The 24,086-nt window shown below is 50.8% G+C and overlaps 1 protein-coding gene across 1 annotated transcript; it reads left to right on the forward strand.

Annotated features, from left to right (window-relative positions):
- The first annotated feature begins 648 nt into the window (after window positions 1-648).
- BAG3 (BAG cochaperone 3) lies at window positions 649-24,086 on the forward strand. Its single transcript, NM_001082471.2, is given in 4 exon segments — window positions 649-999; window positions 16,936-17,262; window positions 19,067-19,471; window positions 22,690-24,086. Coding segments are annotated over 4 exon segments (1,758 nt in total). The 5' UTR covers window positions 649-813; the 3' UTR covers window positions 23,530-24,086.

Below are 24,086 nucleotides of genomic sequence, written 5' to 3' on the forward strand. Positions count from 1 at the left end.
AAGCCCATGGGAAAAAAGTGATTAACTGAGGGTCACCAGTGTCCCGGAGTATCAGTAATCTAGGGGTGCAAAGGCGAGGTGGGAGAGACTCTAGTTAATCCCCAACGATTTAAAAGGCTAACGATGAGTTTGTTTTTACACGAAGGAGCCAGTCCCGGGAACACCCACGCGGCTCGAAGAAGACCAAGCGAATCCGAAAACCGAAACCGGCCCAGGACACACAGATGACGTCCCCTGGGGTTTGCTCGACCTGCCGCTCGGCGGCACAGGGATCCCTCGGATGCAAGCCCCCCGCCCAGCTCAGGGACAACTCCGCCAGGGATCCCCCGCCCCCCCGGAGCCGCGAATGTTGGGGAAGAGGTGGCGGGGTGGAGGAGGGGCGGCCGGCGGATGCTCCGCCCACGCCCCGCCCGCGCCCCGCCCCGCCCCGATTATAGCCGATGACTCAGGGCGGAGCTCCGCATCCAACCCGAGCCGCCGCCAACTTCTCTGGATGGGACCAGAAGTTTCTAGCCGGCCAGTTGCTACCTCCCTTTATCTCCTCCTTCCCCTTTGGCAGCGAGGAGGCTATTTCCAGACACTTCCAGCCCTCTCCGGCCACGTCACCCCCTCCTTTAATTCATAAAGGTGCCCGGCGCCGGCTTCCCGGACACGTCGGCGGCGCTCCCGACTCTCCGCTCCGGCCGCGGCCAGCGAGCGACCCTACACCTGGAGGTCCGGCACCCCGCGACCCCGTGACCCGGCACCCCGCGACCCGGCACCCTGCACCCTAGCACCCCGGCGGCCGCCCCTCCGGGCCGACCCCGACCCAGCATGAGCGCAGCCACCCACTCTCCCATGGTGCAGATGGCGTCCGGCAACGGCGCCGGCGACCGCGACCCCCTGCCCCCTGGCTGGGAAATCAAGATCGACCCGCAGACCGGCTGGCCCTTCTTCGTGGACCACAACAACCGCACCACGACGTGGAACGACCCGCGCGTGCCCCCCGAGGGCCCCAAGGTGAGCAAGGCCCGCGCCGCGCCCTGGCCAGCGGCTCCCCCTCCACCTTCCCCCCAAACCCCCATCGACGGCCAGTCGGGGGACAGGGCCGGGCGGGGGCGGCTGGACTGGGCCTGCGGGGACGCGAGGCGCCAGGTGCCCGCCGGCCGCAGCCGGTGCCTCGGAGGTCAGTGAAGGCCGCCTGGAACGCACGGATCCCCAGGAGGACGCCAGCTCCCAGGGGGGTCGGCCTGCTGCGCCCCCCACGAGCCCTCTCTCCAGGCCCGCCCTTGGCCGGCGTCTGGGCCAGTTTGGGGAGGTTCCCAAGAGGACTGCCCTCCCTGGGCCGTGTTTGGTTTCCGGGGGTCAGGCGGGAAGTGGGACCTTGCGCTGTGGCACCAGGTCCCGTCCACCGGCTCCATTCGAGGGGCCCTGGGCCAGGAGACGACGGGTGGCCGGCCTGCTCAGCACCAAGGCCCGGGTCAGGCCCGGCCACGGTCTCCACCCGGCTTCCAGGGCTCAGATCCTCTTTTCTCTCTGCTGACCGTGCTTTGGCAGACGCCAGGGGACCGTTGGCAAGCTTCTGTGGGGGTCCTTTAGGGTCTCTTAGGAATTTTACCTCCTCAAGTTCCTGAACTTGGGTGAGGGTATCTTGACTTCACTCTCCCACCTCAGGCACAGAGTGACTCAGGAGACTGATGTAAATGCATTCCTTTTCTTGTTTTTTTTCCCTTCTGTATTTGAAATTAAAACTGTATTATTGTTTGAAAGTTGTCTTCACTACGAATATATTCTAGTATGACTTGTTAAAAATAAGATGCAATCTTCCAGGCAATTTCTAAACTGAAGATGCCAGACTGTCCCCTAGTTGGCTATCGCCTTAGATACTGCCTCACCCTGGTCAGAAAGAGATTTTTTTTTCTTTTTTAATATCAATACATTCCCTTCCTTGTTATGCTACTAAAATATTTAGGATTTGTTTCTTATCCCCAATACACAAATAATTTAGTAGTAATACTTTTGTATTAGAAGTATGCCTTATTTACATATATGCAGGGGTGTATATACTACTTAATCCTTAGAACCATGACAATTTGAAAATATAAACTTGGAATGAGTCCGTTAATTTAAAAAATTATAACTAATTGTATTGCTCTTGTAATTCTCTATAACTTTGAGCTTTTTCAAAACGTAAAGCTTGGCAAAAAGAACTAGACTTGTAGTAGTGTTACATTGTCTGGGCAAAATAAAAGACATGAGCTGGTAAGTTATTTTGAAGATTTAAAAACTCACAGAATTAAAAATGTTTTATAAACCATTGTTTTAGAAGAAAAAAATCTGTGTTAACCACCTTCAGTTTTATGCAGCTTTTTCCTTTAAAATATTTATGAAACTCTGGTGCCCAACAGTGAGATATTGTACAATCAGCAGCTTATACTTATAAGAAATTAATTGTATATTTATTCCTGAAAATTATTTCAAGAGGCTGTAATTAGCTGGGATCGACATAACCATGTATTCCTTTTGTCTGTTCAGCCCATTATTGAGTGAAACTAAAGCTCATTTCAAACCAGCTCTGTTAATGCAGCCTGCAAGGATGTAGATCTTCACTGAGGCCAAAAAAAAAAAAAAAAAATCCTGTCATTTTGAGGCTTCCTTCCTATAGAGACAGGAAGAGTCAGAATCCACTGGCGTTGTTGGTGGTGAGTGTAGATCAAGTATGAACATATCCACTGTGAGTTCAGTGTACATGCCACATCTCTGGCACTTGGTTTTCAACATGAAACTCACCCAGCAGGTTGAGATCTTACGTACGATGGATGGGTTAGGCTGTGGTTTTACAAACTTTTTCAAGGGGGAAAAAAAACAGGTTAAGTTACTATTGTTTTTCTCAACAAGTGGAACATAAGAGCTAGTAAATCAGAAGTTTGATGCTGTGAAAATTTGATTTGAAAATTTAACAGAATTTTAAAGTCAAAAGATGGTTAAAGATCTTTTAGCTCAGCCTCTATTTTTTTCTGAGAAAGAAACCCAGAGAGTTCACATGTGTTTCCAAAGGCCATTCAGCCAGTACCAATAGCAAAGAGAGACCTACACTGGAAAGTCCTAATTAAGAGGCAGTTTATTGTTCAGAAGAAGGTAGAAGAGTCTTAAATTTCTGTGAAATTTAAGGGTGAACTGTGCAGGCTGGAGTACTTGATTGTTTTTCTGCCCTTCTGGCTTTTGTGACTACTTGGATGGTGATGGCTGGATGTGATCAACTCAAGAAAAGAGCTGCTTACCAAATTAATTGAGATTTCTCAACGTGGCACTAGAACATAAGGAAAAAACTAACATTCACTTTGTTAGCTCTGTGGGCTTCATGGCTTTCAAGACTGTGCTTTGATGTACACAAAACAATTATGTGACTAATTCACTTTAACTTCTGTGAATGATGGAAAATCTTTCAGTCAGTTCAGTCGCTCAGTCATGTCCAACTCTCTGGGACCCCATGGACTGCAGCACGCCAGGCTTCCCTGTCCATCACCAACTTCTGGAGCTTACTCAAACTCGTGTCCATCGAGTCGGTAATACCATCCAACCGTCTCATCCTCTGTCATCCCCTTTCCTCCCGCCTTCTGTCTTTCCCAGAATCAGGGTCTTTTCCAGTGAGTCAGTTCTTCTCATCAGGTGGCCGAAGTATTGGAGTTTCAGTTTCAGCATCAGTCCTTCCAATGAACATTCAAGACTGATTTCCTTTAGGATAGACTGGTTGGATCTCCTTGCAGTCCAAGGGACTCTCAAGAGTGTTCTCCAACACCACAGTTCAAGAGCATCAATTCTTCGGTGCTCAGCTTTCTTTATAGTCCAACTTTCAAATCCATACATGACTATTGGAAAAACCGTAGTCTTGACTAGAAGGACATTTGTTGGCAAAGTAATGTCTCTGCTTTTTAATATGCTGTCTAAGTTGGTCGTAACTTTTCTTGCAAGGAGCAAGTGTCTTTTAACTTCATGGCTGCAGACACCATCTGCAGTGATTTGGGAGCCCCCCTAAAACTTTAATATGCTATCTAAGTTGGTCGTAACTTTTCTTGCAAGGAGCCAGTGTCTTTTAATTTCATGGCTGTAGTCACCATCTGCAGTGATTTGGGAGCCCCCCCAAAACAAAGTCCCTCACTGTTTCCATTTTTCCCCCATCTATTTGCCATGAAGTGAATATCCTTCACTAGCACTTTATATCAGAAATTGGTTTCTTAATGTGGATTGAGAAAATAATTCTGGCAAAAAACAAAGGGTGATTTTAGAGGAACTGAGCTAAGAGGATCCTCTGAGCATCCTTACCTTCCAGGGAAGATGCTGTCAGTCAGTCAAGAGCTATTCACTGAACATGAAGAACAGAGAAAGCCCTCTTCAGGGGAAGACAGTTTCTGGGGTGTTTGCAGTTTAGTCATATGGGTAAATGAATGACTTTCTTGGAAAGAAGAAGACTAGAACTTTGTGTATGGTTTAGTTTTATTTGCTGTTGTCTTAGAGTTGATCCTCTCCCATTTCCCTGAGGTGTTTAGAGTGACCTTTCATCCCATTTTTAAAGAGGGGGCAAGTGAAAGTATCTTGTCCTTCACTGCAGAGGCAGGGCAGCTAAAGGCAAAGGCTTTGGGCTTACTCCAGCTCCACTCTGAGAATCTGAACCTCCCCACCTGCAGTCTTCCTGGATATCGATTTTCTGCACACGTTTCTTGGCAAGTTCCTACCAGTCCAGGCCCCTTCTCTGGCAGAGGGCTTGGCATCCTCTTTGAGACGTACAGTTTCTATGCGGGCTGCTCCTCTGGCTCGCCTTGTGAAATAAACAGAGGCCAGATGCTTTGGAGTGTGGTGCTGTGCCGCTCCCTCACAAACCTCCCTGGGCAGAGGAGCAGGGCGGTTCTAGCTTTTCCGGTCCCGGAGGTGCCTGGGCACGGATTCCCGAGCCTGGCAGTCTCCAGGGAAGCCTGAGGAGAACACAGGTTGCCAGCTGTGCGTACTCCCTTGTTGGATCCAGGTAGCTCAGGGTAGGACCCAGAAATCTGTATGTCAGAAAAAGCTGCCCTGTTGGTTCTTGATTCTGGCACCTGGGCACTTGAGAGTCACCAAAGGACAATGATCCCACATCCTAGAGGGGGTGGCGTGGGGGAGCTATGACTTTGTGTGCACCTGTGTGAGCCTTGGCATCCTCAAAGGATCCTGCTTCACATCTAGACCTGCAGAGCCATCTCCCGAGCCTCCCTTCCTTCCTGGTTAAACTCAGCAGGTGCCTGAGTTTCTGGGGATGACGATGGGGATGGTAGGGGGAGGGATGGACCTGGCAGGGTGCCAGTGCCAGGTGTGGGGAGGTGATCCCCAGACCCTTGTGAACCCCAGGAGAAGCGGGCAAGAGGCTTGCCCTGCCAGCTGAATCTCACCGCAGTCGTTTGACAGATTATCCTCAGGCCCTATAGGAAACAGATAGGAGCATCCTTGCAGAGGAACTCAGAGCTGGTTTGAGTTTCAGTTGAAGCAGAGACCCATTTGTTCCCCTTCACGTTCAGGAGAGCTTCCTGAATATTCCGAGAGATGAGATCATCTTGTGGTTTGCAGATCGATCGCAAGCTCTTGTGCCTCTTAGAATCAGAACACAGGAAAGGAACGGCCATTCTTTCCTTTATATTTCCAGCCAGTTGCAGTGACTCTGGAGCAAATGTCTGTATCACAGATGAATAGCAATTTGCTGAGGGTTTGATAAAAACATGGCCAAACAAATGCCTTTGGAGCCCAGCTCATCCAGGACCTTCGTTCTCCCCTCTGAAGAACAGTCCGTGTTTGGCCTATGCAAGACCTGACCAATAACTTGTCGCCTGTGTCGTGGCGTATATTTGCCCTTTACAGGGGGTAGAGACAGCGCGCAGGAACTGTGGCGGCGGTTGACGTTAGCCAGGGCCGGGAAGGCTTAGCTGTTTGATGCTGTTGGGGCTGCCTGTGAGTCAGGAAGCCTCATACCACCCATGAGGCTTGATTAGGTTGTCCTCATTTCTGGAATGACACACAGCTGCCTTATATAAACCACTCTACACGTTGGTTCCTTCCCATTAACATTTAAAAACGACCTGGCATTTTTCGTAAAAATTAGGAAGCCATGCATCAATCCAAACCTACTCTTTCTGCTTCATAGTTCTGCTGTGTTAATGTTGCTCTTAACATGTTTAAGACACCTTATATAGAGAAACTGGGAGCAGTAGCTGAAGGCTTTGCTTATTGGGAACCTCTGAGGATCCTCCAGTGCTGATGAACCGCAAGGAAACCTCTCTGATACCTGACAGAGTTCTCCAGGCCCTCCCGGCTCCCCATGGCTTGTGAATCAAGTCCGCGTGCCCATGATCCTTTTGTGCCTCAGCTCTCAGACAAAAAGCTGGACTTGTGAAGTGAGGCTCCAAGTCCCCTCCTTTTGCAGATGTGAAAGTTGATCTCCAGCCCTTGTTTGGCATCATGCGGCCTGGTGAGATAGTTGGTGTTCAGTCTTCACATATTTCTAGGACGATTTCTTCGGGGGCCTTGGCAGCTTTTCAGCCAGTCAGGCAGCTCGTAAAAGCTTGATCAGAGAGAATTTCTGTAGGAAGGGAGGAACTGATTTTTTCCGTCTGTCAACACCTTTGTAGACATGTGCCAGACACAGGTGGGTGCTTTTACAAACCTTATCTCTTTAAACCCTCAAAGGCGCTCACGAAGGTGGAAGCTGTCAGATTCACCTTATACACGAGGAGACAGACGTGCAGAGAGGGGAGGTCCCTGGCCTGAAGCCTGTCAGCTGTGACAGAACAGACTGTTGTGAGCAGAGCTTTGCCCCCACCCCAGGTGACAGACTCGATGCTAGCGGGCCTAGCCGCTTCTTTAAACTTAGACCTTTATACTCTGAGCTCGCCAGGCACAGCCCCGATTTTAAACAGCCTTGAGTCCATCTCCTACAGCTCGTCAGACACATTGGCTCCTTTCCTGAGCCTGGGTCTGAGCTGAGAAGACAAGCCCCAGTCTCCGCTCATTCATCTCTGCCGAAATTTTTTGAGTGCCTGCTCTCTGCGAGTCATGGTGTTAAAATGTCACACAGAGGACAGTTCTGCCTCCTTCAGGGCCATTTTCCACAAAGCGTTTCCCCCATCTCTCCAGTTGGAAGCAGCCCATCCCGGCTCCAGATGCCACATTACTTCAATTTGAAACTTTCCTCTAAAAGGCAGCACGTTCCTGCTTTGCCTCAAGGTCACGTCCCTGTGGGCTGAGCGTCCCAGAGGCAGACTCTGCGTCTCTTTCATCTCTCTGCCTCTTCAGGGCCTGGCAGGGTCCACGGGCTCGATATGTACAATTCTGTGTGGAGAAGAGGAAAACATGGGCCTGGGCTCCGGGCTGTTGAAGACAAGCGTCCCTTCCTGACGTGTGTGTTGCAGGAAGCCTTCTGTCGGTTCCTAAGCGGCGTCAGCCTCGTCCCCAAAGGTCTCCCAGTTGCCGGTTCCTTTTTATTGAATTTCTGAGTGGCCTTTTCTCCACAGGGGACTTGGGTATTGATTCCCTAAATTCATCCTTACGTGTTTGGAGGCGGTCTTTTTTTTGTCCCCGCCAGTGACACAGCATCTTAGAGCTGGCCTGCCAGGGAGGTTGGTTGCTGTCAGCAGCCAGATGCCACTAAGCCAGGGCTGTGCGAGGAGTCTGTCTCCAGTTTTTCCGTTTGTGAGGCTGGCAGTAAGGTCAGACACTGCAGAGCGGCAAAGCCTCTTACTCACTGTCGGTTCTGAAGACCAGGATTGCAGATTGTTCGCTGCCTCCATAATATTGTGTATAGCGTGTGTGTGTACTCAGTCATGCCCGATTTTTTGCAACCCTGTGGACTGTAGCCCACCAGGCTCCCCTGTCCGTGGGATTCTCCAGGCAAGAATACTGGAGTGGGTTGCCATTTCCCACTCCAGGGAATCATCCCGACCCAGGGGTCGAACCCACATCTCTCGTGCCTCCTGCACTGGCAGGCGGATTCTTTACCCCTGTGCCAGCTGCGAAATCCTGTGTACATTAAGTGCCTCCTGAGAGCTCCCCTACCCAGAGCTGCGTCCTGAGTGAGGGAGATGAGACTTAGCCCTGAAAATTCCCTAGCATCCTGTTGAAGAACAGGCATTTCCTATTTTGAAGTAACTTCCTTGGTTTCTTGAAAATTTAAAGTAGAATTGTTGTAATTTTTTCAATTACATTAAAAATTCTTTCTTGGACAAAGAATGAATGAATGAATGGTTTAGAAGTGGAAACGGCAGGAAGATAGGAAAGAACATGTGTGTAGCAGGGAAGGCAGCCACATGGCTTTTTTGAATGTTCCAGATTATCCCACGGAGCCCGAGGGTCAGAGTAGGACCCGGCTCTGCTGCTGGGCTGGACCTGGGTTCACTCCCAGCAGAGGCCCTGGGCTGGGCCTGAGGAGTCTCCGGTCTGTGGTGACTCAGAACTGAGTGCCCCACTCTCGCTGCCCTGCCTTAGCCAGGCGGTGACTCAGCATTGAGCCTTGGCTCCCTGGCCTGGAGCACACTTGAACTGAATGTTCCAGGTCTGTGCCTCAGCTCAGCTCCACCGGGCGAAATGAAATGCTTTCCCTCCTGCTGCGATTTCACCCCCAGGAAGACAAAGGGTTTGCAGATGTTCGTTTGTCCTTAGCCATCAACAGTTATTAATCCCACAGTGTACAGGTGTGACAGGAATAGTGAAAGTGTTCACGTGTTCGGTGGTCTCAGGTAAAATCACTCACCTCCCCCCTGCCCAGCCTCAGTCTCCCCTTCTGAGAAATGGGCGTACACCAGTACTCGTCCAGCGGGATTGTGAGGAGCCAGGGCCTGACCTGAGGCGTGTGTGCAATCTGTGGGCCCCAGCCTCCACCAAGAAGTCGGAGGGGATTCTCGGAGAGGCACTCGGCTTCCCCACACAGTAGAGAGTGCTGGCTGGATGTGGGTCTGCCGATTCCCAGATGGGCATGAAGTCTTGTTTCCCGAGGCAAGGCCTCTTATGGCCCCTGAACCACCTCAGCTGACTGTCCTTCCACCAGTGTCTTGACGCCCTCAGCACCCTTCCTTGGGGGTTCCTATGCCCCTCATGGGGGATACACAGGAGCTGGGCAGGAACTCAGTGCAGACGTCAGCCTTCTGGAGCCTCAGCCAGACCTGTAGCCCACAGCCCCAGCAGCTTGTAGCCTTGGCCCCAGATCCCCTGCCCGAGACAGGCCAGGGCAGTTGTGTGTTCTGTGTTCTTCAGGGAGTGCTGTGTTTACCCTCAACCCTATGATCGAGGGGAGGGTCTCTGCCTGGGCCTGAGGACAGTGCCAGCAGGAACCAGATGCCCAAGGGTGTTGGGGGTCATCAGCCGTGTGCACAGGTGGTCTGGACGCTACCCTAAGGGGCAGAAGGAGAGGGAGGGGGTTTCTGATTTTCACCACCCTCTTGAGGGAGTGTGGTTGTTGGGAAAGGAGTGCTTTGAGAAGCTGCTTAGGGTGGGGAAGGAGTCCCCCCCGAAATTCCTCCCAGGGCTGCCACCATCTGTCAGTCTCCCCTTGCTTGAGCTGTGGTTGGTGAATTGGAGACATGACTTTTTTTCCTGTTGGGGAATTGTGTTTTGTGCAAAATGCATGTCCAGTAAAGCCAGCGCCCTGCTACCAACAGATGCTATGCATGGCTGGCCTCTGAGACAGAACCTTGAGAAACCAATGGGAATGTACCCATGGGGGTAAAGGGGTCTCTTTATCTAAATTCAGACAAGAGTTTGCTTCCAGATACGGAGATTTCAGATACTTTTCCGTCTGTGGCTTGTGGCTTTAGATTGATTAAAGCAGATCCCTACCTTTTTAATTTTTTTTCTGAGGAGGAAGTAGGTAGTTTTTTAAATACCCTGAAGCCACTGAGTTCAGGAGCTGAACTCCCAGGATCCAGGGTTTTCTTCTTGGTTTTGCAGCCACTTCCCCTGTGACCTTGGGAACCCTTGAAGGGGGCTCCAGGGAGTGAGGAACTCTGAGCCCCAAGCACTCTCTCCAGCAGTATGTCCCCAGCAGGGGACATACTCAGCTGTGGCCCACGACTTACATGCCATGGAGCGACACCCTGGGGATGTTGAAGGGACATTAGCAGACTTTCTACTCCTAGGCGACTCCTTCTGTCCCAGCCTGGCTTGACTCTTCCCCTGGGCGTCAGGGGCACGTGTGCAGGCATTACAGTCACTGCAGACTGGGTGTTGATTGTCTGCAAGGCAGCCCCTCCAGGGTTGGGGGCCTCCTGAAGGCAGAGGAGAGTGTAGGGCTCAGAACTCTGGAGTTGTCTTTGGCTGTGTTTGCTTCCAGTATGAAACATTAGATAACATGTCTTAACAGAGAAAATGGCATCCCTGCTAATTAGTGCTCTTAGGACTCTCAGATAAAAGGGCTTCAAACTTTTAACAGGCTCATTACCAACTTGGGTGAGACCACTGAGGAATTAAACCTGAATTTACAACTTTCTGAACAGTAGGCCCAACCAGCAATTGCTTGGGAGAAGCTGGGTCCATCAGTAACTATTTGTGGAATGGAAGAGCGTGGTTATACAGGGCACAGGACAGCTCAGAGTTCACGGAGACTTTCTTATGCCTTATTTCACTTAAATTTGGCAACAGGTCCTGGGAGGCATGGGGATTTTTATAAGCTAGGGGACCTGAGTCTCAGTAGGAAGGAGTCCTGTCCGAGAGCACGCAGTTGGCAAGCAACGGGGCGGGATTGGAGTCCAGGATGGCAGCTTGGAGATGGGGGCTCACGCTGGTTCATTCCTACCTGTTGGGACATAGCTGCAAAGAGAAGCAATGTCATGTTTTTTAAAAAAAGTTTTCCCTAGTAAAAGCGCATAGGGACACCCATCTCAGTAATCCCAGGATCAGGGCCACATACTTCTTTAAAAAAAAATTGCTGTTGGAATATAGTTGATTGACAATACTGTGTTAATTTCAGGTGTACAGCCAAATGGATGAGTTATACATTACCTATATCCACTCTCTTTTAGGTCTTTTCCCATGTAGGCCGTTACGGATGTATTGAGAAGAGTTCCTTGTGCCATTCAGTAGGTCCTTATTAGTTATGTGCTTTATGTACCATAATGTGTATATATCTTTTCAGTTTATCCCCCCTTCCCTGCCGGTGACCATAAGTTTATTTTGTACATCTGTAGCTCTGTTTTGTAGAGAAGTGTACATACTCTAATAACGGGTGTATTAGATAAAACCTTCGATCACCTGGGACTAGATCACTTAGAGTGTAGACCCTTGTCCCACCAGGAGCGCTGTAAGCAGACTGTGGTGGATGTGGACTTTGCTTATTATTCAGTTTGCACAGTGTCTCTTATGTGCCCCCAAACAGGGTTGGGAGCAGTGGAAGAGACCCTTTACCACACTCTAGTGGGAGCTTCAAGTTTGGCTGTGGGGATGTAGGTATCTGTTTATATATCACATTGGCAATAATTCCTGCTTCTTTTCTGTGGCCTATAACACCAAACGGAAGGTTTTGTAGGACCTTGAAGCTCAGGTCTCTGTGTGCGCTTTAGAAGGAAGCTTTTCTTTTGTTTTGCTTCCTGCCTGAGAGAGGCAAGCCCAGGCCACTTTATTTTGATCCAGGTCCTCACTAAATGGGGAGTCCCAGGATTCTTATTTCCCTTCATCTTTTTTTTCCCCCCTTGTTTTAGAAGTCTTGGAAGTATCATTAGTAAAAGTCACTAGCTGACAGGCATGAGGCTCTTTTGGCCTAAAAACCCAGTTAATAGAGTGTGTCCTACTTAAGACTCCAGGGCTGTCAAGGCGGTGGTGCTCCGGGTTGCCTTTGTGGCTGTTCCCCTTCATTCAGAGCGTGGTTTGTAGCTGCTCAGCCCACGTTTTAAAGAACACTGCACTGTGGAGCTGAGGTTGGGGCTCATGGGGGCACGGTTTTCGGGGCTTATGGTCCCAGCCTGCTTTTCAGGTCCCGAGTCTACTGTATAGCACAGGGAACTCCTCCTCTTCGTGAAACTTCGGGGCACCTTGAGTTCCAGCGGTTACTGATGTGATTTAACTGAGTACAGTTAAGAGTGATCATTTTTAGATTTCTGCAGCATCAATTTTTCCTTGTTTTTGAGCCTTATGTAGGTGTTTACAGCTAGGAGAGATCTTGGGATCAGAGGTCAGGGAGAAGGTCATCTGGAAGGACCCTCGTTTAGAGCTGTGCTCCCAGGGCCGTTGGGGCTAGGTTTCCCCACAGACCTTCTGAGTCAGACTTTGTTAGGACTGAACAGTGAATCTGCATTTTTTTTTTTTTTTAAATTTCCTGGGTGTTCCAGACGCCCCTAGTCTGAGAACCACCGCTTTATAGCACATCATTTCACAGCTCAGGAAATTGGGGGTGGGAGGGTAGGAGTAAGATGCTTCCGTAGTGCCTCCTTAGGGGCAGAGCTGACTCTGGGACCACATGCAGTCTCTTTGCAAGTCTGCTAGCTGTCCCTTAGTGCCCACGCTGTTAACTAAAAACCAGTGGTGAAGTGTAGTCATCCTCTCAGAGTCCCTTGGACTGCAGGAGATCCAACCAGTCAATCCTAAAGAAAATCAACCCTGAATATCCACTGGAAGGACTAATACTGAAGCCAAAACTCCAGTACTTTGGCGACCTGATGCAAAGAGCTGACTCACTGGAAAAGACCCTGATGCTGGGAAAGATTGAGGGCCAAAGGAGATGGGGACCACAGAGGATGAGATGGTCGGATGGCATCACCAACTCAATGGATGTGAGTTTAAGCAGACTCTAGAAATAATGGAGGACGGAGGAGCCTGATGTGCTACAGTCCATGGAGTTGCAAAAGTTGGACACAACTTAGCGGCTGAACAACAACAATGAGTAAATAAGACCTGTTTGTAAGCCACACCCTCGTCCGAGCTCAGAACCTGACCCCAGGCTTATCTAGTAATAATACCTGATATTTGCTAGGGCAAGTTTTGGCTCATCTGAGGCGCTTTTTCCCGCTTTTCATCCTGGCCTTCTCATGGAGTTGTTTGGCACCTGCAGAGGATTTTAACGTAATGCCCAAAGAAGAAGAATTGGCCGGTTCATTTTATAAATTAGTGCAGTGAGATAGGCAGTGGAGTCAGGCTCTGATTTCCTAATTGGATTTTGTATGAATGTATTCCTGATGGCTCTGCCCACAGATAAGGATAATGAGCTGAGCTGACTGGAGGGTAATTCTGTGATGCTGTCACCGCTCCTCAGGAAGCGAGGCAGGTGGTGATGGGGAGGCCGGGCCGGCCGTCGTCCGCTTGGTCATCTTGCTGGCACCCTGTCCCTGTCGCCCGGCCTCACAGGAGTGAAACCCCCAGGAGACGGAAGCCCCGTCCCCAGCGAAGTCAGGGCGGGGCAGGTAGTGCGTCTTCTATGAAAGATGCCGGCCAGCAGAACCAAGAGGCTTGGGCTTGAACTTGAGAACACTTCTTACGGGACTAAGGAGACATGTTCTAGACGTTTCCTAGGATAATTATAAACATTTATAATATATATTTATTATATATATTTGAGTGTATAGAAAGAAAGTGAAGTCACTCAGTCGTGTTCGACTGTTTGCGATCGCATGGACTGTAGCCCACCAGGCTCCTCCATCCATGGAATTTTCCAGGCAAGAGTGCTGGAGTGGGTTGCCATTTCCTTCTCCAGGGAATCTTCCTGACCCAGGGATCGAACCCAGGTCTCCCGCATTGCAGGCAGACGCTTTACCGTCTGAGCCACCAGGAAAGCCATTTGAATGTATACTTACTTTAAATACATAGTCATATAAATACTTGAATATAAATTAAACATTTTAAAGTCTTCCCTGCCCCCCACCCCGGAAAAAAAGTACATCTTTCCTTTCACTAGACTCTGATGAAACACCACAGAAGGTAAAAAGGGCAGTGTGGCTCTTTTGGGTCCTCAGTTTGGTTCATAGACCTGAAGCATTTACTGCTGACAGGGCTCTAACGAGAGCAGAGTGGGAGCGGAGGCGGCATCAGCACCCCGTGCGGACCTTGTCGCGGGCGGGTGTTTCACTCGGGTTTAAATTTTTGTTCACATAGAAGTGTTAGTTTTCTAGTCCATAGACGTGAGATGGTTTTTTAAAACTTACCTCAGGCAGTGTTTTCTAAACAAAGCCCGCCACACACCCCCACCACCGCCCACCAGAGCATCAGGGCTGCCTGCCTTCTTTTAGACACGACAGTTGTGAAGAGATGTGTGGGGTTTTTATTAAACGGCATGAACGAGCCATTCGTTCACTCGGAACCGGGAGTACAGACCTCAGAACTATAGGAAAGCAGCCTCCGGGCCTCTCCCAGCCTCCCTTCTTTCCAGCTTGGGCCCCTGACGCCCCCGCCCCGGCCTACAGCGACCACTCGCTTCCCTTCACTGACCCCAGCGCCGCACTGCTCCCAAGACCCAGGCCGGGTATTGGCTGTGCTCTCACAGCCCCGGGGCAGGCAGAGCTGTTCCTCTGCCCTCCTCCCCTTTTTTCTTCCTTTTTCTTCCCTTTCCATTTTCAATTGATGCACAAAATATATTCAGCAAGATGCATAAAATGTATTGGCAGGCCCGCCCTCAGACCTTCTGGATCCAGGGGCTTCCCCCAGGAGTGGCCAGGCCTTACTCGGCCAGGGCTCTCTAAGGTTTCCAGGCCCCAGAGGGTCTGAGGCGGAGGCACAGCTCACAGCAGAGTGGTGGGGGGTGGCCGCCCTCACGGGTTCAGCCTGGGTGGTGTGGGTGGACTGAGGCAGGAGATGGGCAGCGTGGGGGCTCCCGAGACGAGGAGACTGAGAGAGACTGCTCTTACATATGGGTGTACACATTTATCTCCACCACCCAGAGAGAGAGAGCTTTTGCATCTCCTCAGAGGGTCCCTTCCCAGACGATTACCATTTCCTCCAGGTGCGTCCACCTTCCTGACTCCGGTTACCACTGGTTAACTGAGTCCTTCAGATTTGATTCTTTGACCCTTGGGCGTCTTGAGTCGAAGCATCCTGTGCCTGTGTAAGAAGGGACTGCCTTTCAGCCCCCTGGGCAAACGCCTCTCCATGGGCTCTCGTAATAGCTTACTACAGACCTGTGAAGTGGGTGTTGCTAGCTCCACTTTCTAGCAAAGGGGATTAAGGCTCAGAGAGGTGAAGAGACTTACCCCCAATGAAAGAATGATTACTAACAGAGGTAAGAAAGAAGGCGAGCCTTCTTTAGGAAACCCCACCTTACTAGAAAAGCCCAGGTGGGCCCCTGTGCTCTCCAGGTGGTCATCCTGTTTGTTTCACGCAGCCCCCGGCCTGCAGGGATTGGGCCTTGCTGGTGTAAACCACGGTACCCAGTAGCTTGGGAGCAGGGTGTTCACCAGGGGCCAGCCAGCGGATGAGGGCGGCTAACTTGCCCATCTCTGCTCTAGTGTGTGGCCAGGAGGAGGCCAGCAGGGACACCGCCCCCCGCACTTGTCCAGGCTCCGCTCCAGGCTGGAGGGATGGTGCCCCAGGGCGAGGACGAGGTGCCCAGCAGGCCTGTGATGAGTCAGCACTCGGCAGTACAGGCCTCCTTCAGCGCTGCTGCCGCCTCCCTTCTGGTGCCCGTCTCGTGGCAGGAATGCGCTTCTGAATGTGACGCCTGGACCCACTCCCTGCTCTTGGGTGACCCTAAAGTTAAGCAGGCTAAAATAATGCCGCCACCCTGAGCACGTGGGTATTCTAATCTGAGAGTACCGCCTGTCTGCCGGTGTCCCCAAGGACATGGCAACACCCGGGCCTCTCCTGAGTGCTGGGAGGCCCGCTGGGGCGGCGGGCTCAGCAGGAGGGCAGAGAGAGGTTCACGGGTCTGAAAGATCTAAGGTCCAGGGCTTGCCCTCCTTGTGACCAGCTTCGCCTCAGCGGGAATAGAGCCTCAAGCCTTCTGGTGTTTGCCGTTCAGGGGGATGCCTCGTAAGGAGGCATAATAGTTTGTCCACTTGGATGCGTGGAAGTGGCACGAATCCTCAGCCCCCTCCTCTGTGAAAGGACCCTCTAGATGGTCAGGACAGGAAGCCACAGGGGTCCCTGGCTTCAGTCACCCAGCCTCTGCTTGGTGAGGAGTGACATTGCCTGGTGAGTGACTGGCCAGCCTTGTTGTCTGAAACAGGATCTTTCTCTGTGGTACATCTGGAACTTGGCCTTCTCAAGGGTCCCAAAATAGCCAGGCCACTGAAGGGAGAACTTCATGAGAGGACATAGGAGGGACCCCAGCCGCTCCTCGCCAAGCAAGCTTTGTTGGCATCACAAGACCAGCACAACTAATCCCCGGGTTTTGTTCTCATCCTGTGCCTCTTCTGCATTCCTTGGGTATCTCCCTTTCTTGCCTCTTGTTCTGAAAATATTCCTGAGGAAGCTGCCTGCCCGCCGCTGCCCCTTCTCTGCAGATTTCTGGGCTGTGGCCTGTGTCAGGGTCCCACGTGAATCTGCGTTGTCAGGAAATGTGAGGACCGTTTAGGAAGCCGAGATGCTGGCTGTAATCCCCTTAGCAAGTTGGCATTGGACCCTCCTAGCATCTTCTGATCTGGGTCTCTGAAGGTTTGGGAGGCTGTCGGGGACTCTCCTGTATGCAAGGCTGCCTTGTCATCCAGAACAAAAACCTGTCTTACCAGTTCGGGAAACCGGAACTTCTCCTGTGCTCCACAGATACCTTACTTGTCTCTTTACTTTCTCTTGATGCTTCTGATTCTTAAACTCCTGGGCCAACAGCAGCTTCAGCAAGGGAGGAGAGGTCTGGAAGAAGTAGGGGATCAGGGGAGGTACCCACAGTTTCTGCGCTCAGCTGTCCTAGCTGGCACTGTGGGGCCCAGAGTCACTCTGGAAGATCGGAGCACATGGCATTATGCTTTCTCCTGCTCAGGGCTGTTTCCTTCCCAGTTTCTAACAGGTCTGTGTGTCTCCTCTCACTTTTAGGAAACCGCATCCTCTGCAAATGGGCCTTCGCGGGAGGGCGCCAGGCTGCTGCCCACTAGAGAAGGTCATGCCGTGTACCCCCAGCTCCGGCCAGGCTACATTCCCATCCCTGTCCTTCATGAAGGCGCCCCGAGCCGGCCGCACCCTGTCTTTGCATACTCCCAGCCCGGGACGCAGCGCTTCCAAACCGAGGCGGCTGCGGCGGCTCCCCCGAGATCCCAGTCGCCCCTGCGGGGTGTGGCGGAAGCCAGCCAGCCAGATAAACCGAGTGCACCGGCGGCGGCAGCTGCTGCAGCGGCCCAGCCTCCAGCCTCCCATGGACCCGAGGTAAGGAGAGGCCTGGCTCACAGGCCTACATGACCGTGACCTGTGCAGGCAGGAGGAGGAGATGGCGGGGAGCTGGGTTTCGTGCTTCCTGGGCTGCCCCAGACCACAGATGACCCCAGACCCTCATGACAACCCCGTGAGATGTGGGGCATCCGGGCCTGGCCAGTGTCACCCAGCAAAGATCGCTTGCTGACAGCCCCATGTCCCCCCAGCATTTCACAGGCTGGTTTTTCAGGTGAGCAGAGATTGTAGTTTGTTTCTGAAGCTCCGGAATTGGGGCTCAAGAAGGGGTAACAGCTTGGTCCAAAAGCATAAAGTCGGAAGTGGCATTGCAGGGCCTGGAAGCCTTGCCTTCTGGCTCCTCCTATGACACCTCTCATTCCCACTGAGCTTTGTGTGTCAGAAACACAGAGAGGCTCTGTGTCATTTCACTCAGTTCAGTGTTCATGGGTGAGTGTTAACTGCTCGGAGCTACGCTGATGTGAAAATGAGACCGCATGCCTGTCCTCACAGTGTCTGCTGTTTAAAACAAAGCATAAAATTATTTTTTCAGGTTTTAAGCCTGAGGTCAGCACTTCCTTGTACTAACAGTTAAAGCATAGTCCTTAACCTGGTTCTTAGCTGAGACTTGAAGGCCAGTGGACCCCAGCAGGAATCCTGAGCCATAGGCCCTCTGGGTTTTCCTGTTGGGACACCATCCCACTGTGTCCCCCGCGCTGCTCTTGAGCACAAATGCTCACTCCACGTGAAAAACATAGTTAATGGAGGCATCAGGTGGTGCGGTGGTAAAGAACTTGCCTGGCAGTCAGTGCAGGAGAGGCAAGAGACGTGAGTCGGATCCCTGGTTTGGAAAGTTCCTCTGGAAAAGGAAATGGCAATCCACTCCAGTATTCTTGCCTGGAAAATTCCATCCACAGAGGAGCCTGATAGGCTACAATCCATGGGGTTGCAAAGAGTCGCACATGACTGAGCACACACTCACACAGGAGGCACTTACCCTTTCTTGGAGAGGCAGTACCTATATTTGTAATGTTTTTGTTGTAAAAATCAAAAGTGATGCGTCAGTCAGACAAATCTTCACAAATTTAACCTAGCAGGGGCCTTAGAAGCCAGCTGGGGAAACACTCTTCTGCTCTTCCAAAATAGAAAGTAGGCTGTCAGGAAGGGAGAGGGGCCTGGCCTGCCTTGGTCCACATGGGCACGTGGTTCCCACTGGCCCCTGGGTTCTCTGGGGATAAGCAGGAAAGAGTTCAGGAAAGAGGAAAGGAAATGACAACAATAATTTAAACTTCGTGAGCACTTCCTGTGGGTGGTGCTGGTGCCAGACACACCCACTGATTCTTTTACAGAATCTTCAAGTTAGGTGAGGAGGGGTTACTCTTTTCTGTACTTTAAACGTAGCTCATTAACAGTAAAGAATCTGCCTGCAATGCAGGAGACCAAGGTTCAGTCCCTGGGTCCGGAAGATCCCCTGGATGAGGGCATGGCAACCCACTCCAATATTCTTGCCTGGAAAATCCCATGGACAGAGAAGCCTGGTGGGCTTCAGCCCATGAGGTTGCAAAGAGTCGGATGTGACTTTGCGACTGAAACAACAACAAAGCTGTCGGGCTGTTGAGAATTTGAGCCCAGGCCTCTTGACTCCTGAGTTCCCAGTCTTAACAGTACATGTGGACACTGGAAAGGCTTAACAGGTGGGAGGTTGTATTAAGCCTGCCACCCTGAGCAGGCACGTACTGTGGGCAGAGTCGGAGAGCCAGGCAAGGGTTCACAGGGCCATGTGTCTGCATTCTGTGTCTTGCAGCGGTCCCAGTCTCCAGCGGCCTCAGACTGCTCCTCGTCCTCCTCCTCAGCCAGCCTGCCCGCCTCCACTGGCAGGAGCAGCCTGGGTGGTTACCAGCTCCCCCGGGGCTACATTTCCATCCCTGTGATACACGAGCAGAATGTCACCCGGCCGGCAGCCCAGCCATCCTTCCACCAAGCCCAGAAGACACACTACCCAGCTCAGCAGGGCGAGTACCAGACGCACCAGCCCGTGTACCACAAGATCCAGGGGGATGACTGGGAGCCCCGGACCACGTGGACCGCATCCCCCTTCCGGCCTCCTGTCCGGAGTGCGTCCAGCCGGGAGGGCTCTCCAGCCAGAAGCAGCACACCAGTGCCACCCCCGCCATCTGTCCGTGTGCAGACCACGGTCGACAGGCCTCAGGTATGGGAGTCGGTGTCGCAGATGGGCTGGGGTGGCATCTCTCCAGGGCCGGAGGAGCTCTGTGCAGGTGTCCTGGGTCCCCTGCCCTCATCAGCCCTTCCTGGGGAGACCGAGATCCCGGAAAAATGCTGGTCACCAGCAGATGCGGGTGAGGGCTGTGAACCTCTGGTGCCTTCTATAGCTTTTGCTTGTTCTTTGTAGCAGCTGCCTCAGGGGCAGAGTTCCAGCCACCGTGATGGGGAAAGGTGGGCAGAGCATGGCGTCACACATCTGGGGCCCAGGTGTCCTCTGCCCGTCATACCCTTTTAGGGCCCTGCCACACCCCACTCCACACTCCAGCTGCAGCCTCCATCTCCTGCCTCACGGATACCCCTTCTGCACCCTGCTGGCCCTTTCGTCTGTTGTCTCCTCTCTTGTTTCTTTGCTCACACTGAACCCACTTCCCGAGATGCCTCCACAATCTAAACTTTTCCCATCCTCCAAGGGACAAGCCAGTCTTGCCGCTTCCATGCAGCCTGATCTTTTCTCAGGGTGCCTAATCTCTTACAGTTCAGCATCTGATTATTCTCTGCATTTCAGAAGTGTTCATCTGCTCTCTTCAGCTCTGCTCTGACCTTGACCACAGGCAGCATGTCTTACCCTTTGCAGTAAAGGACTGTGTTGCCCAGCTGATGCCCGGCCGGCTGGGTGGCTGGGAAACCTTCCTGCCTGTCTGGTGAAAGTCACAGGCAGTGCCCGTTTAACCTTCAGTAGAGGCATGCACTAGCTTTCCAGGTGGCACTAGTGGTAAAGAACCCAGCTGCCAATGCAGGAGATACGAGATGCAGGTTCAATCCCTGGGTCAGGAAGAGTCCCTGGAGGAGGGCATGGCAACCCACTCCAGTATTCTTCCCAGAGAATCTCATGGACAGAGGAGCCTGGTGGGCACAGTACATAGAGTTACAAAGAGTCGGTCGTGACTGAAGCGACTTAGCACAGCACACAGCACAGAGATGTGCAGGCACTGATTCCTAGGGGAAGCAGTCTTCTAGTTTTAGAGCCGCAGAATACCCAGCAGCCAGGGCCCCTCAGCTGCTGAGTGAATTCTTGACCACTGTTCTTGAAAGGAAAGTCCCCTGTAAACAAATGGAGGGCATCTTCTTCCTACAAATGGGGACACTGTCCAGGGCCCTCTAACAGAGTGCTTTCCTGTTACTGGCTTTTGTTTTTGTTTTGTTTTTGGCTTTTCTATTTGGAAATGATTCCAACCTTACAGAATGGAAGTCCAGTATACGTGAAGGTCATGAAAGCAAAGATTCAGCCATATTCACTGTTAATGTTTTACTCCACTTGCCTTGTCATTTTTCCTCTCTCCATATATTATCTATATTTTTGTTTGAGATTTAGTTATAAATAACATGCCCCTGTCCCCTAAACATGACAGCAGGTGTTTTCCTAAGAGAGCTACCTTCTCATTGATAACTACATTAGAGTGATCAGATGTAGTACAGTTAACATCCTTATGACATTACTGTCTCATACACAGTTCGTTTCCACATCTCCTGTAGAACAGTTTCCCCTTTGTTCTAGGATGCGGTCTAGGATCGTGAGCATTGCATGCAGGTGTCATTTGCCTTTAGTCTCCTTTAATCTGGATCAGTTTCTCGGTCTTTTTCTGCTATCATGACCTTGAAAAGTTTTTGAAAAGTACAAGCCAGTGGGCACACCCCCTCTTAAGTGTTTCTAAAGTCACTTATTCAGCTATTGCTTTAAAGCCCAAGGAGAGGCGTGTGGCTAGTTCATGAATGCCAAGGGCCAAAGTTGAGGACTGCTGGTTGGCAGAAGAGATTTGATGGAAAAGGAGGCTAGTGGTGTTCAAACAGCCACGCGTCCATCAGATCTTTAACTTAAACTCAGTAATCCTTTCAAATGGGAAAGAAGTGCTCATTTGCCAAGCTGGCAATGTTTCCTCTCATATCTTTCCTATATATTTTGTGTAATTGGTGAAACAATATTTCATCCTATTTCCACTTAGTCTTATTGTTTGTAGTGGCCTCCCTTTCACAGGTTATTCAGAGATCCCATGTTGGAGGCTTGCAAAGATTTGACCTAATTGAACATTATAGTGGGATATAATGTTTTTAATATGGAGTACTTTACAAGTATTATAGTCTAACTCCTATTTCCCAGTTGATGAAATCAGAGTGTGTGAGTTTTTTTTAGATATTCACTTGAATGCTGGGTGAACCAAGTTACTTCTGTTGCAGGCATAGTTCATTTGTTAAAACACGCCTCTGGCTTATAGTCACATTAAAGAGCATCTCAGCCTCTGTAGCCGTGCGGTCAGTGTGGAGGTGCTGTGCTGTGCCAGTATCAGCTCTGGCACAAATGCGTCCAAGCAGAAGTCTTATAGGGTTACCCATTTGGGGCATCTTGCTTATTCTCAAAAAAATACATCAGTCTGGGCAGAAACCACAACGCTGTCATAGGTTTAAAAAAAAAAAAAGACGATTATAACTTTGCTGAAACAGGAGATGGGAAGGTCACACCTTGAGCAGAGACTTTCACGCAGAAGGGGGCAACTGGCAATTATTACTCCACGGCTCCATCCCCTGAAAGTCTGAGTCACCCAGGACTTTGCTTTGAGCTGAAGTAACTCAGGAGTCAGCATGAGTTTGAGGTATTTTCCTTTTTGAAAAATTACGTTGGTTTTCTTTTCATTGCCGTAAGAATTCCATCTTCAGAAAAAGTCAGTAAGAGAGAACAGACTGAGAGACCAAGGTAACAAACGGAAGCATAACAATGGTTTGGTTACATATAATGCATGTGTGCTTGTCATGCTAAGTGTCTTCAGTCATGTCTGATTCCTGGGCACCCCATGGACTGTAGCCTGCCAGGCTCCTCTGTCCATGGGATTCTCCAGGCAGGAATACTAAAGTGGGTTGCCATGCCCTCCTCCAGGGGATCTTCCTGATCCAGGGATCGAACTCAACATCTTTATGTCTCGTGCATTGGCAGCTGGGTTCTTTACCACTAGCCCCACCTGGGAAGCCCCATTATACATGATGAATACCATATTTTATTCTTGTAACTGGTGTCAGTTGACTTTGAAAATCTCTTTTATACTGTTAAACTTTTTAAAAGTCGTTCCCATTTCCTTCTAGTCAGTACTAGCTACACATGACCACCTGTGACTCTCAGCCATTAAAATTGTCTGTGTCCTTGCCTCTTTCCCACAGCCCATGACCCACCGAGAACCTTCGCCTGTTCCCCAACCTGAAAACAAGCCAGAAAGCAGGCCAGGCCCAACTGGACCAGATCTCCCTCCTGGACACATCCCGATCCAAGTGATCCGAAAGGAGGTGGATGCTCAACCTGTTTCGCAGAAGCCCCCGCCTCCCTCTGAGAAGGTGGAAATAAAGGTTCCTTCCGCTCCGGTGCCTTGTCCTCCTAGCCCCGCCCCTCCTACCGTCCCCTCTGCCGTTCCCTCTGCCGTCCCTTCTGCCGTCCCCTCTTCCCCCAAGAATGTGGCTGCAGAAGAGAGAGCAGCCCCTAGTCCTGCCCCTGCAGAAGCTGCACCCCCTAAACCAGGAGAAGCTGAAGTGCCCCCAAAGCATCCAGGTGTGCTGAAAGTAGAAGCCATCCTGGAGAAAGTGCAAGGGCTGGAACAGGCTGTGGACAACTTTGAAGGCAAGAAGACGGACAAAAAGTACCTGATGATAGAAGAGTATCTGACCAAAGAGCTACTGGCTCTAGATTCTGTAGACCCAGAAGGACGAGCTGATGTCCGCCAGGCCAGGAGAGATGGGGTCAGGAAGGTTCAGACCATCTTGGAAAAACTTGAACAGAAAGCAATAGATGTCCCGGGTCAAGTCCAGGTTTACGAACTCCAGCCCAGCTCGCTTGAGACCGATCAGCCTCTACAGGAGATCATGGAAATGGCTGCAGACAAGAGCAAGAAGAGTGCTGGAGACGGAGAAGACCCCAAAACCGAAACCCAGCCGCCAGAAGCCAAAGCAGCAGCAACTCCAAACCCCAGCAGCACAACAGACACAACTGCTAACCCGGCAGCACCGTAGTCTCCACGAAGTGAAGAGTCACCCCGGAGACTGGGAACTGATTGTGTGCTTTAGGAATTATAAGTTGCATGCATTTCAGGGACTTAAAATCAGTTGGTTTTTACTCTTCATAGCCGCTTGGTACGCAGTAACTTGGGTGGAGGCAAAACACACTAATAAAAGGGCTAAAAAGGAAAATGATGCTTTTCTTGTGTTCGTATTCCGTACAAATAAAGAAGTTGCTTGTTACAAGTTTAATAACCCCATAGCTTGTTTTGGAGCCGTCTCTGTATGGGCCCCATGTGTTAGCCATGGATGTGAACTGTCTTTCTAGCTCTGGATTGAAGGAGATTTTTTTTGGCAGGGGGAGTAGATGGGGAGTCAGTTTCTCATCACTAAATATGAAGCCCTGTTTTCAGAAATGTTGCCATTTTAATGGGATGATTTTTGTCATCTAATAGCTATGATACTTTAGATAGAATAAAATGTGTAAGGAGCCATAGAGATATCTGTATGTGGGATGGCTTTAATGCTATGTGTAAAAAAAAAGGAAAATAAAGTAATAATGTAACTCAAAA

Source organism: Bos taurus, chromosome 26, assembly GCF_002263795.3.
Source record: "Bos taurus isolate L1 Dominette 01449 registration number 42190680 breed Hereford chromosome 26, ARS-UCD2.0, whole genome shotgun sequence".
Taxonomy (NCBI): Eukaryota; Metazoa; Chordata; class Mammalia; order Artiodactyla; family Bovidae; genus Bos; species Bos taurus.